This window comes from Camarhynchus parvulus, chromosome 1A (genome assembly GCF_901933205.1).
Source record: "Camarhynchus parvulus chromosome 1A, STF_HiC, whole genome shotgun sequence".
Classification (NCBI taxonomy): Eukaryota; Metazoa; Chordata; class Aves; order Passeriformes; family Thraupidae; genus Camarhynchus; species Camarhynchus parvulus.
In genome coordinates, this window is record NC_044586.1 from 57,903,309 (window position 1) to 57,916,020 (window position 12,712).

Here is a 12,712-nt window from a genome sequence, read left to right on the forward strand (position 1 = left end):
TTTTTTTTTGTGTAAGTTGAAGTAGGCACAACTGCTTAATTCTGTACTGCCTTCAGCCCGGGAGACCCATTTTCAAAATTGTGGTTTTATATCGCACATTAGCTTTAAAAAATCTGCACAATAGAATTAGGGTTAGATTAAACTGTGCTTCCATTAAAATATTTATATTTATATCATAAAGCTTTTCACTGATGTTAAGCTCACTAATTCCTGTGTAAATGACTGACAGGTTTAAAGCAGGATTTCCAAAGAGGCATGTCACCAGTCTGTCACAGCTTAGGTCCATGGGGAAACTGGCAGCTTTTAAGAGTATCCCAGAAATGCATTTTAAAATCATTGGAATGGTTAAACTAATAAATAGACTGTTTAGTTCTTGTAATGACAGTTTTTGAAATTGTGATATGGCACATACCTGCTAGAGATTGTCTCTGGTGGAAAGAGACAGGAAAAGACTTTGCCTCCCACAAAGGTTTCTGAACTTCCATGTTTTCTCATTCCTCCTGAATTATGCTGGATAGTTAAGTGTTTGGAATATCAGGATTTAGTGATTCTAAATAATTTCATTGTTTTATCAGCCTTATAATTCTTAAATACTTAATTATGAATTAAGACTTCAACATGAATAATAATAGTATATCAGACCAAAATAATGCACAAGATTTCAACACTTTCTAGTACATTTTGATCGAGTTTTGAAGTAACCATCACTTTCATGATGAAAATGTATTTTTAATGTAAAATACTTAATTGGAAAATTCTGCAACAGCTCTTTTAATTATCACTGAATAAAAATAAGATAAAATGCTGTACAGAAAAACTGAGAAAGATCATATCATCACATATTAGAAACACAGCAGTCTTTTTTCATACTCTGTTCATGTGTTAGTTAAAAACTGTTACCCTAAATGCTCAAAAAGATGAAAAGAGAGCATTTTCATCTATTACCTACATATTTAATATTTGTATAGCAAATATGGTGGACATGTGCCTTTTCAAGTTTCATTGATCTATAAATCTTTTATTATGCAAAATTAATCAGAATGCATTTATTTTTACAACATTTTAGCACCAGAAAAAAAAAATGAAGATGGTAGAACAATACAACACTACATATTTGGTAGCAGCATTCATTAAAAGACTCATTTTTTTATTAATTCATGCATTTCTGCCAAATTCTTTTAAATATTTATATTAACTTTGCTTTAGTTGAGTCAACTGAGTTTAAAAGCTAATGTTGAATATGTAAGTAATGGCATAGGGATCATATTTGAAACAATGTGGTTTTTTGTCCTCTGTTAGGAGTGGAAACAGCTAATTTCATAAGTACCAGTGAACCCCTATGGCATGTTTTACATCAGTTTATCAGTAGTGTGCTGCTGCACCTTCTCCCCCTATTGTTGGCCTCTGCAGGTGGGACATCTTTGGAGCTGTCATTGGTACTGAGTGTGGAACCCTGGAATCTGGCTCAGCTATGGTATTTCTCAGAGATGGAGAAAGAAAAATATGTACTCCATACATGGACACCACAGGTTATGGGAACTTGAGATTTTATTTCAGTATGGGTGAGTATAAATTACTGATGTAGTACAAGATGTGAAGCATGTGAGATTTGCATTATGCAGTGCTCCACAGCTGAGCAATTCTCATGTGGAGAAGCATCTTCTTGTCTTGTATACACTAATTTCAACCAGTGCCCATTAATCCACACTAAGAAGAGATGGTCATATCTTTGTCATCTTTAGAGGTTTTACAGGTTCCTCTCATATACTCCTGTGGTCATGTCCATGCAGACCCTGGTGCTAACCCATCAGAGTCCAGAGAGTTGGACACGAGGATGACATGGGAGTAGCATAGAGGTGGGGCAGCCTTCCCTGATGAACCCATGGAATAGTTTCACCTCAAAAGCTCTTACTCCATTCCTAAAATCCATCCTCTGTTAACATGTAGGCCCAGGGTGGGATTCACACAGAGTGTGCTATGATCTGGGAGAAGGTGTGTTCTACACGTGGCATCCTTCATGAAAAGCACTGCTGTGGTGTTAGCATCCTCTGTGGACCTTCCTTGCTGGGGCAAAGTACACCAGTCATTTACCAGGGCTCAGAAAGCAGCCAAGAGCCAGCCTGTCCTGTCACTTCTCCCTGCTGCTGTTGTCAGTGCAACTGCACAAGTTTGATGTTGCAACAGAGCAGAATCCCTATGAACATGTCACAGTATTTTTCCAGAGCTTTTATTTTGCTCGTAAAGGAAGTTCCGTGAGGTTATTCTCTCAACACCATGTTTAGAGAAAGTGAGGATTTTTGCTTAAAAGAGAATAATAGAATAATAAAGGAGGAAGCAGAGAATAAACCTGTGACCTTCACAAGCAACCTTCTGTATCAACAAGAAAAAAACACACTTTATTTAATGAGGGGAAGACCTCATGTTGTTTTCCTAAATTGTTGCACATCTCCTCTGTGTTACATGAATTATGGATAAAGCACAGGAAAATGAGGATGCTTTTTCTCATTTCTTCCAAGCATTACAACACCTGCAAGAGAAACAGGAAAGAAATTTTGTCAACCTTCTGAACTTAGGGGAGAAGTTGTCAGCAGATGCAGACACAGAGGATAGCAGGATATTGTTTGAAAAATGTATTCTCTGTGTATTTTTTAATTAAATAAATAATTGTTTGAACATTCAGGCAAGGAGAATATTTGAAAGGACAAATGGATGTTCTTAATTACAGTATAAAACACATTAGAGATGCACATCTTGTCCAGTTCTCTGGACTGCTTCTCCTAGTTTATTACAAGAACTGGCTGGCTGCAGAAAAAAGAAAGAAAAAGCAGAGAAAGTGTTCCAATATGTGCAATCTTTCTACTCTGGTGTTTTTTCAAAGAAGCTTCCTCATTCTGTTTTTATTTCTATTTTGGGATTTTTTTTTGATACCTGGAGTATAATTAATTAACAATTCCTCTTTCAAATACAGAAATTTTGTTTTAAAAGCTTCTTTTCCACAATACCAAAGTTATGTGATGATGTTCATCTTGTAACTATAATGTAGAACGTAATGCTCATATTTGCCAATACATCTGCTCTTTCACAGAAGCTTAGTGAATTTTTTGGGTTTTACTGATAGGAAGATATTTCAAATGCTGCCCTGTTCCAGTTGGGCAAGCATACCACACATGTTTTGTGTGGTACAATAGATTCCATCCAGCCAGCCATGCTTTTTAGGAGACGGTGTAGACAGTAGAAGGACCAGCACAACAAATAAGGTACATAGCAGTCTTTCTCACTTCCTGCTTAGAACAAGTTCTCAGCTGCCAAACTATCAGCTGAGAAGTATTTAAGATACTGTTATGTACCTACATGTGTGACTGCATGAAGTGTGAGCGGTAAATAGCAGTTTATTGATGAGAACTCAACAGCAGAGCATTTCTATGTAAATAGGATTTAAAGCACACAGATAGAAGTATTGCTTGAGGCACAGCATTTTCTATGTAAATTGTTTTGATAAGCTGATTAAAAGAGGTACTTGAGGTTTTCGTAATCGTCAGCCCCCTTGATCTCTGCCATGGTGCATCTGATCAAACAGTTCCTATACACTGTGTCCTTAGGGATGGTGTTCTTTTGTTTCAGATCCCAAGTTAAATAGCATCTGACTGTAATTATTTTCATAATTAAGGCTGCATTTATGATTCCACTTTCCAATAACAAGGGCTTCAATTAATTTTTTCCTCACTCAAATATGTGCTGTACAGGGGGAACTTGTGATTCTGGAGAATCCCATGAAAATGATGTCATACTGTATGCCAAGATTGAAGGCAGGAGGGAACACATACCTCTTGATACCCTGACCTATGCTGCTTACAAGGTAAATTGTCTTAAAGCAGGTGGATGGGAATGGACAGATCATTCTCTTTTCAAGCCATCACAGGAATATTGTGTGCTGAATTCCACAGGGACACTCAAACGTGACCTTCCCAAACACATAAATCTCTGCAGTTACTGGTGGTCACTCCAGCCCCAGGCAGGACTGTGCAGGGTTGGCTGGGGTTAGGGAAACAGGCAGGAAAACAATGGGCAAAAATGGTCAGTTTTTAGTTGAAAACTTCAGTGATAACATCTCCTCACAAAAGATTACTCCTGTTTCCACTGAAGCTTATTCTAGGCACAGTGTGATGCTGAGGAGCAGGGTCCTGAGAGGGTCATTCCTGATGGAATCAGGGGCTGGGAGAGGGTCTGCAGGGTGAGGGCATGGACTCAGCCATGGGAGGCAGCGTGCACAGACACATCTCCTGTGCCCAAAGTGCAGCTGCCTTCCAGCCACATCCACCACCCCCAGCAGGACAGTAGAGACCTTGAACTTGCCTTTAGGATCCTTCCTGTCTAGGGCAAGGAAGCACTTAGACCATGTGTACCCTGAATAATCTGGCCCTGAGGTCTCCTTTTTCTGCTGCTGTAAAACAGGCAAAATTTGGTATTTCATACAAGGGCACATAGATGAGCTAGATATTGAAATGCAGTGTGCTTACATAGTCTGAGGGAAGTTTGATGGTAAAGATGCTGCTGATTTCAAGCACAGATCTGTGCAAATTTTGTCTGTAATTTTAGCACTTAGAAACCAAATGTTTACAATAGTGTTTGGCCTGAGTTTGGTTGAGTCACTTGCATTGTTTCATTGTGTATGGCTTCCCTCCTCGCCTGCTTCTGTGTGAAAGACAACGCAGAACTTTTGTAAAACTAAGGAAATTGTAATTGTAAAATAATAAAATATTAATTAGGGAACTTGAGGAGAGATAGGATCTGAAATTACATGGAATTCATTGTGGAGGTTTTTTAAAACAAGCAGTTTTAAAGCTGACATCCTCTTTTGACATAATAAAGTTCTAATTACATTGCTTTAGGACAAAGGCTAAGCTTTGTGAGGCAGTGCTTTCATTTATTTCAGCAGCATAACATCCTCCCCACTTATGCCTGTGAACTCCTGCTGCTCCACCATTCTCACGTATCCAGAGCAGACATCCACCACCCTGCCTCAGCTTGTGTGAGCTGTAAGGCTCCAGGACAAACATCCCCTTCCCTTCCCAGCTGAAGCAGACAACATAAACTTGCCCTTCTCAGAACACAGAAGGTGCAGTCTTTTCTTCTGTGCCTTTACAACCAAACATTCCCATCCCTCTGAGGTGATCAGCATCACTGGTACCCAGGGTGCTAATACCTATCCACATAATAGTGAAAGATTTTATTTGGGATTGTGTGTGGAAAAAAGTTGACAAAATGAATTAAGGAGAGAGAACAGCACATTTGGTTCAGCACAATTAGAGTTGCTTTTTATTTAAAATGGTACATTGTGACCTTTTTAACTTATTTAAGCCTTTTTTAATTTCTTTTGAAGGTGCCATCTTTGGTTTCTGTTGTCATTAGTCCGGACCTGCAGACTCCTGCAACCAAATTTTGCCTGAAGCAAAAGAGTCACCAAGGCCACAACAGGAATGTCTGGGCTGTGGATTATTTCCATGTCCTCCCAGTGCTCCCTTCCTCAGTGACTCACATGATCCAATTCTCCATCAATTTGGGGTGTGGAACTTACCAACCTGGTAACAGGTAAAATTGGAGAGCTCATTGTTTTGAGTATCAGCTTTCTAGTATATTTTGGTCTATAGATTCCAGATAAGGATTTGTAAATCTTTTTTCAGAAGAAGGGATCCCATTAGTAACGACAAATATAATCTGCTCAAAAGCCAATGTTTCTCCTGATCTTTACAGGCCCAGATTTATGTATCTCACATGCAATAAAGAGTCATTTAATAGATTTCCAGGTCAAAACTTGCTTTTCTTAGCCCATTATTCTGAAATATGCTCATGATTTCAGATTGACTTTTGCTTCAGTTTCTAATGGGTATGAGATTTACTTCTTAATACTGTGTAAGGAGGAAAACATTAAAGGCAGCAGCAGAAACCTGCCCTGCTGGCCTCTCTGAGATTACTGATGGCACAAGCATATCTAATTCCAGTAAGACTGGTGATAAATGACCCTCATCTAAATGACCATCAGTGTGAGGAGCTCACTCTCTGAAGCTGATCACAGAACACTTTTTCTGGCTTTACTTCTTCTGGACATTCAGTGTGAATTTTTCCATGGGGAAAAGGAGAGAAGGGAGACATTTTAGGCTGCATGTTTTATAGAATCATAGAAATGTTGGTTAGAAGGGACCTATACAGGTCATCTGGTGAAACCTGCTGCTGCAGGATGGATTGTTACTGGGCAGGTCAGACATGGCTCTGCCTACCCATGACTTGAAAAATCATCATGGATGAACACTGTGCTACCTCACCTGCTCAAGTGAAAAATTGTTTCCTAATGTACACTACAAAACTATGAAACCACGTCTTTATGATTATTGTCCTTTGTAGTGTGCCTGACACTACTGAGGAGAGTTTGACTCCTTTGGTTTGCTTGTGAGTGCCCTCTGCACCACCACAGGATGCTACAGCTCACCCCTCCCCACCAGGCTGAGCAAGCCAGCTCCTCAGCCCATCCCAGCTTGCTGCTCAAAGCCATGGACATCTTGCCCGTCCTTTACGCTGCTCTCAAAGTTCTTAATATCCTTCTTCAAATGGAGAGCCCAAAACCAAACTGCCCACTGTTCCTCTTCCATTATGTGCATATGAGAATATTTATCTTGACATTTTATGAGGATTAAGTTACTTTATATTTTGCAGAGTTGAGAGTTTAAAGTAAGAGACTGTGAGTGCTTTTATCTGCGTCCCATGGCATCTATTTCCAGCTGGAAAGAGCTGCATTAGCACTGACAGTTCTTGTACCCATGCAGGGTAGCAGAATTCAAGGGGAAGCAAAAATCAAGGCACTGCGCTTATATTTGATAGGAAGAGAAGGCAGCAGCATTTTCCTACATGAAAAGTGAAAACTTTGCTTATAAACACTCCTGGCCAGTAAACATGTTATATAAAGTCTCTGCCTCAATCTGTTTTCTGATGGAGATTAGTATATATTTTGAAAGATCAATATTCTTCCTTCTATTTCTGAGCAAGAACTGAGCTTCTCCATAGCTAAAGAATCATTAGGTCACCATTTTTCCTATTTCTATTTCCCAAATACTGCAGCATTTCACATCTCCCAGTCTGCAGCATTATTCATAATGCTTTCATTACTGCAAATGTGAGAGACTTGTGCTGGATATAAGCAGTAAATATGCCCCTCTAAGGTATCTCTACAGTTAAACCTGAAATAAATTAGTCAAAACCTCCATAAACTGTTCTAATAGACACAATATCACAGTGATGGTACATTTAAATAAAGTAATATTGTCAGCAAATTATCATAAAAATAAAAACTCAGAATCCAATAATTTAATATTGAGGAGATGAATTACGACTTTTATAATGTTCCATTACTTAAATATCACGAGCTAATTATATGGATGAAATTACAAGAATAATTCAGTAAAATACTAAATCTGTATTAAGTCAAGCACTTTCTGTATTATTTTTCCAAGGTCTTTAGAGTGTAGGGCATCTAAGCATTTCCTTATAGGTTGTAAACAATTTGGGGTTTTTTAACCCAGGAAGGACACAGCCCATGCATGAACAACTAGTGTTCTTTTGCCACCTTTTGCAGATGTCATAGTTAGCAGCTGGTAGTTAGAGGTGTCCTGTGCTCACACGATGCTGTCTAGCTCTGATTAACCCAAGGTTTCTCCTCATATCTGAAGCTATTTCAATATGAAATATGAAATACAAAAGTAATGAAGTTCTTCTAACAGTAGCAGCATAAAAACACTGGCTAGATGGTGGCCCAACAAGAGCTCTGTGTTCAGGCAATCCTCAGTCTGAAAACCTTTGGGGTTTTAAACACTTGTGGAGGTGTTCACAGGGGTCCCAGGACGAGAGAAGAGACGAGGATCTGACTCCATGTTTCAGAAGGCTAATTTATTATTTTATGATATATATTATATTAAAACTATACTAAAACTATACTAAAAGAATAGAAGAAAGGATTTAATCAGAAGGCTTGTAAAGAAAGAAATCAAAATGGAATGATAATAAAATCCTGTGTCTGACCTAGAGTCCGAGACAGCTGGACTGTGACTGGCCATTAATTAGAAATAATTAACATGGACCAATCAAAGATGCACCTGTTGCATTCCACAGCAGCAGATAACCATTGTTTACATTTTGTTCCTGAGGCCTCTCAGCTTCTCAGGAGAAAAAATCCTAAGGAAAGGATTTTTCATAAAACATGTCTGTGACAAACACTCATGAAACTTCATCTCACGATTGCATTTGCAGGATTTTTTGCAGTCAAATTCTGCTTAAAATTACTTCTTGTTTCCTCATCAGTTATTAGAAATAGGAGATTTGGTGATTTCTCAATGTTGATACTTCTACATTGAGATCTATGCCAGGTACCCTTATGATGTCTTTCTCCTTTCTTTCCTTCAATGTGTTACCAGTGTCAGCTTGGAGTTCTCAACCAACCACGGGCGCTCGTGGTCGCTGCTGCACATGGAGTGTTTGCCTGAGATTTGTGCAGGGCCCCACCTGCCCCACAGCACCATCTACGCCTCCGAAAACTACAGCGGGTGAGAGAGCTCTCTGCAAACTGCAAAATACACAGCACTACAGATGGGAACTGGAGGGGGCAGGGGAAAGCAGCAAAGCACACAGCTCTGGGTCATCATTCCTTTTTGACTACCTGGGGACAGCAAGGAAGCAGTGTTCTGAGCTCCCTGCCTACCCAGTCATGAAAGCTGAAGTGTATGGGGCTGCTTCTGTGGTATTATAATCATTTTTTGATGCTAAAGAGAAATTACAAAAAACCCACTTGTGGACAGCATGTTGATAAGAGGAAGAAGAGAACTTTTACCTTGTCAAAGCCACAAAAGTTCTCTTCTTGGTCAGAAAAAACACTGCTCAAAGCTGTATTTACATCCTCAGACACATTTACTCATGTGGAATCCCAGTGCTGGTTTACAGTGAAGAACATCCTCCATACTTCTGCACGTGGAGATGGTTATTAGTGTCACTTTCTTGTATCAACCCTTCTCAGCATTGAGTCTCTTCTCTACTGTTCCCACTGAAAAATGAACTGTGGCATTTTTCTGTATAGCACAAACTCCCTTGGTGTCCCAACTTTCACAACACTTACAAAAAGAAAGTTGAAGCATTGCTATGATCTGATAGCACACAGCCCCTAGTCCCATACAATTTTCATAGGAGCCATTACTCCTGGTGTGTGCAGGAAGTGTAGCCTCTGTGGATGATAGAGAATGATGGCCCAGACTGCAGCATGCCAAATCCTTTGCACCACTCCTCACCCTCTGAGGGTTTTCACCAAGCAGAGTTCAGCCCCACTGAAAGTTCAGTTTTAGGAGATATTCATGGGGATGGAGAAGCTGCTGCAGCAAAGGAGCTTATGGTCTTTGCCACCTTTGTGTATTCCTACAGGGGGGAAATGGCTGGGTTTTATAAGACAATAACTAGTATTCATGTACTGTATAATATATGGACTTCTTATTTTTAATTTGTATTTTCTAAAGCTGCTGTAAATTTATGCTTCCTTTGAGCAGATTTTAAAATTAAGCTTCTCACATAGCTTCCAGAATACATAAACGTATCTGCAAAATATACTGTTGCATAATAACTGTCAGTGTAAAATATCTGTGTTGTTTGTATTTCAGGTGGAACAGAATAACTATTCCCCTTCCCAACGCTGCACTCACCAGCGACACCAGGATTAGGTGGAGGCAAACAGGACCAATCCTTGGAAATATGTGGGCAATCGATAATAGTTAGTATTCTTATCCATGATCATGACACAGCAGAAAAGTAAATTTTATATGCTGCTCCAAGTAAACATATTTTCCACCATCACAAGTCAGTGAATTTACAGTTTGTTAAATTCCTGTTCTGCTTGCATTTGGTAGCAGGTGCATTCTGAAGCTAGAGAGAGAGTCAACCATTAGAAAAGACAACAGTCTAATAGATTTTTTTTTTTCTGTTTAATTGAATGCTTTCCAGGAAAAAAATATTACTGTCAGGGCTTAATATAGCATTTCTTATGTCTGCTTAGTCCTAATTACATAAATAGGTTTCACACTGGCTGTTAAGGACATGTACTGCATCAGCCTAAGCAACGGGAGCAGCATCTGGGACTTATTTTGCTTCTGGGCATAGAAGACCATCTTCAAGCAATGCTGCTACCAAAATACTAAAAAAGCCTTACATTGTTTACCATATCTTCAGGGGGAAGTGCCATCTGTTTCAGGGAACTGTTCTTCCCTTTGAAAATTATTTTTCACTTATACCTTTTCTTTAAATGGATGTGAAGAACTGGGAGAAGTTTATGTTGATAAGTATTTATATGACTTATTACAGAGGAAAACCAGGACGAGAATTATCAAGGAATACTTTAAAGGGCAGTAAAAAGTATTTAGGAACACAGGATTAAATGTATGAAATGCAGAAATAAGTATGATTGAAAGGGTTAACTAAAAGTAACTGCAATTTCTTTTAAGCTTGCTTGTTAGCCTTAAGTGACTTGGAAGTAAGTAAGCTACATTCAGAATTTGTTTGGTTAGATGCCTGAAATACGTAATTTAGAGATTCATACTGATGTACAACAGCCTGTGAAATTTTACAGTGATTCCCAGTAAGGCTTGATATAGTGCCTAGGAATGGTAAATATTTACATTTTGCAGAATTCTTAAAATATATTGAGGCCTAGTATTGACAAGAAAATCTTGAAGCTGCTAAGGTAATATCATTAAGGAAATTTTGTCACTAAAAGTAATGAAAATTGTTCTCTTAGTCATAACTGGAAGCAGCATCATCTTGACATTCTAGATTTAGTATTAATGCTTCTCTTTAGGGTTGTTATATACATCAAAAAGAAAGTAAAATTAAGGGGAAATATGGGTATTTAAAGATGAGAAGATTTCTGTGAGTATCTGCAAAGATGACTTGCTATCTAAAAAAATGCTGACTAAGTGTTGGAGACACTCATGAGAGGTTCACAGAAACCACAGCAGGATGAAATCAATCCAAGGATACCAATTCCTTACAACAGAACAATATTTTGAAAATCATTTGACAATTCATTCATCTGCACAACCTTTGCTTATAAAACAAAATACAGCTCCATGAAAGGATGCTGCATGCGCCTGTGTGCACAATCTCAAGAAAAGTTTTACCAACCATCTGCCTAGAAAGTGCTTGCTGTGAATTTGAGGTGCAGAACCATGACACAGGATCGAGTCTTAAAGACAAATTTCTGAGGTTTTGAATGCCTCCTTTGTTAAATACTAGTAATACTGAAGTTTTACACTGTATTGTAGGAAAAAACTCGTAAATATTGGCAAGCCACTCAAATTCTCGAAGAGAGAAAGATTTTCAGAGATTCAGCACTCTGACTCTTAGTTTCACGACTGTTTCCTATGTGAATCAAGTCTTAAATGAAATCTGGAAGCTGGCCATCTTTCAGAAACTCTGGAAAAATGCCAATTTCCGTAAAGTTTTTTCATTTTGAATGACATAATTACATCTTTAACCCTTCTACTTTTACCACCCCCTCAAAAAGACCTCAAAAGACACAAAAATCAAACAGACAGAACAGAATTTTTGCACCCTGAGAAGTGAGAAAACCTAGAAATCACATGAAATCTGATGAGGACTTAGTTATAGGGAGTAGCTAAAAGGGATTTAGAGTATGTCTGCTAGGGAGAGCTGACACCCCGCTGTGATGGGCAACATTATAAAACCAGGAAAAGGAAGAAGTAGTGCTTCTTATAGATTATTTCAAATTAGTGGCTATTTCTTCCACATGTCATAATGCAAGTGGGTAACTCCAAGTAATTCTTCAATAGAAAAGATGCCACTATTCATGGTTAAGGCCTTTTAGCATTCTGTATTAAAATAATATTACCCACAAGTTATAACTTTTCTTTCTTATAGTGCAAGAGATTATACTGAGATTTTCTCATCTTTCCATCCTTCATATTTTTCACAAATATCAACACTGTCAATGAGGAGTCATTGGAGGAAGATGAAGCAAAAAAGTAAAACAAGTTGGGTGTATTTTTGAGCACTTAGGATGCGAAATTTTGTTCCATTAAAAAGAATCAGTGAAAGAGTATGAAAATTAGTAGTTACATAAGACATATCAGGGCAGGTTCTTATTCCCCTAAATCCAGTCAAGTAAAGTACGTAGATTTCAATGAGAGAATAGTGACATGTTTTTTAAATCTACAAGACTGCTACTGGAATGTACCAATATATAGATTGGATTGCATCTCCAACCTAAGATGAAGGGAATGTCAACGAAAAATTATGAAAAAGGTCAATGCCTACCAAATTATCTGATCTCATTCACAGACAGTAATGAAGACAGTATTAGTGGCCCCAATACTGTGTCTTTAGCCACAGATGGACATGACACATTAAATAATAAATTATCCCTGACTATCCTTGACAGAGCCCAATGCTTTATATCTTTTCATACACCTTTTCCAGGTAGTGGGATTAAAATAAATACAATAATTGTATATCAGGTCTGTACACTTTCTTGTATTCATCATGTTCTCTTTACCACATAGCATAACCTCCCATTTAATTGATTTCTCTCTCTGCAGTTTATATTGGTCCATCTTGCCTCAAATTCTGCTCAGGGCGAGGACAGTGTACTAGAAATGGCTGCAAGTAAGTGTTA

The 12,712-nt window shown here is 38.4% G+C and overlaps 1 protein-coding gene across 1 annotated transcript in view; it reads left to right on the forward strand.

The window, feature by feature from the left end:
* Window positions 1–12,712, forward strand: part of RELN (reelin) — a 283,282-nt gene that overhangs the window by 167,679 nt on the left and 102,891 nt on the right. Inside the window, 6 exon segments of the mRNA XM_030960223.1 lie at window positions 1,411–1,562; window positions 3,744–3,856; window positions 5,381–5,589; window positions 8,460–8,588; window positions 9,687–9,796; window positions 12,636–12,702. Coding sequence (XP_030816083.1) covers window positions 1,411–1,562; window positions 3,744–3,856; window positions 5,381–5,589; window positions 8,460–8,588; window positions 9,687–9,796; window positions 12,636–12,702 — 780 coding nt within the window.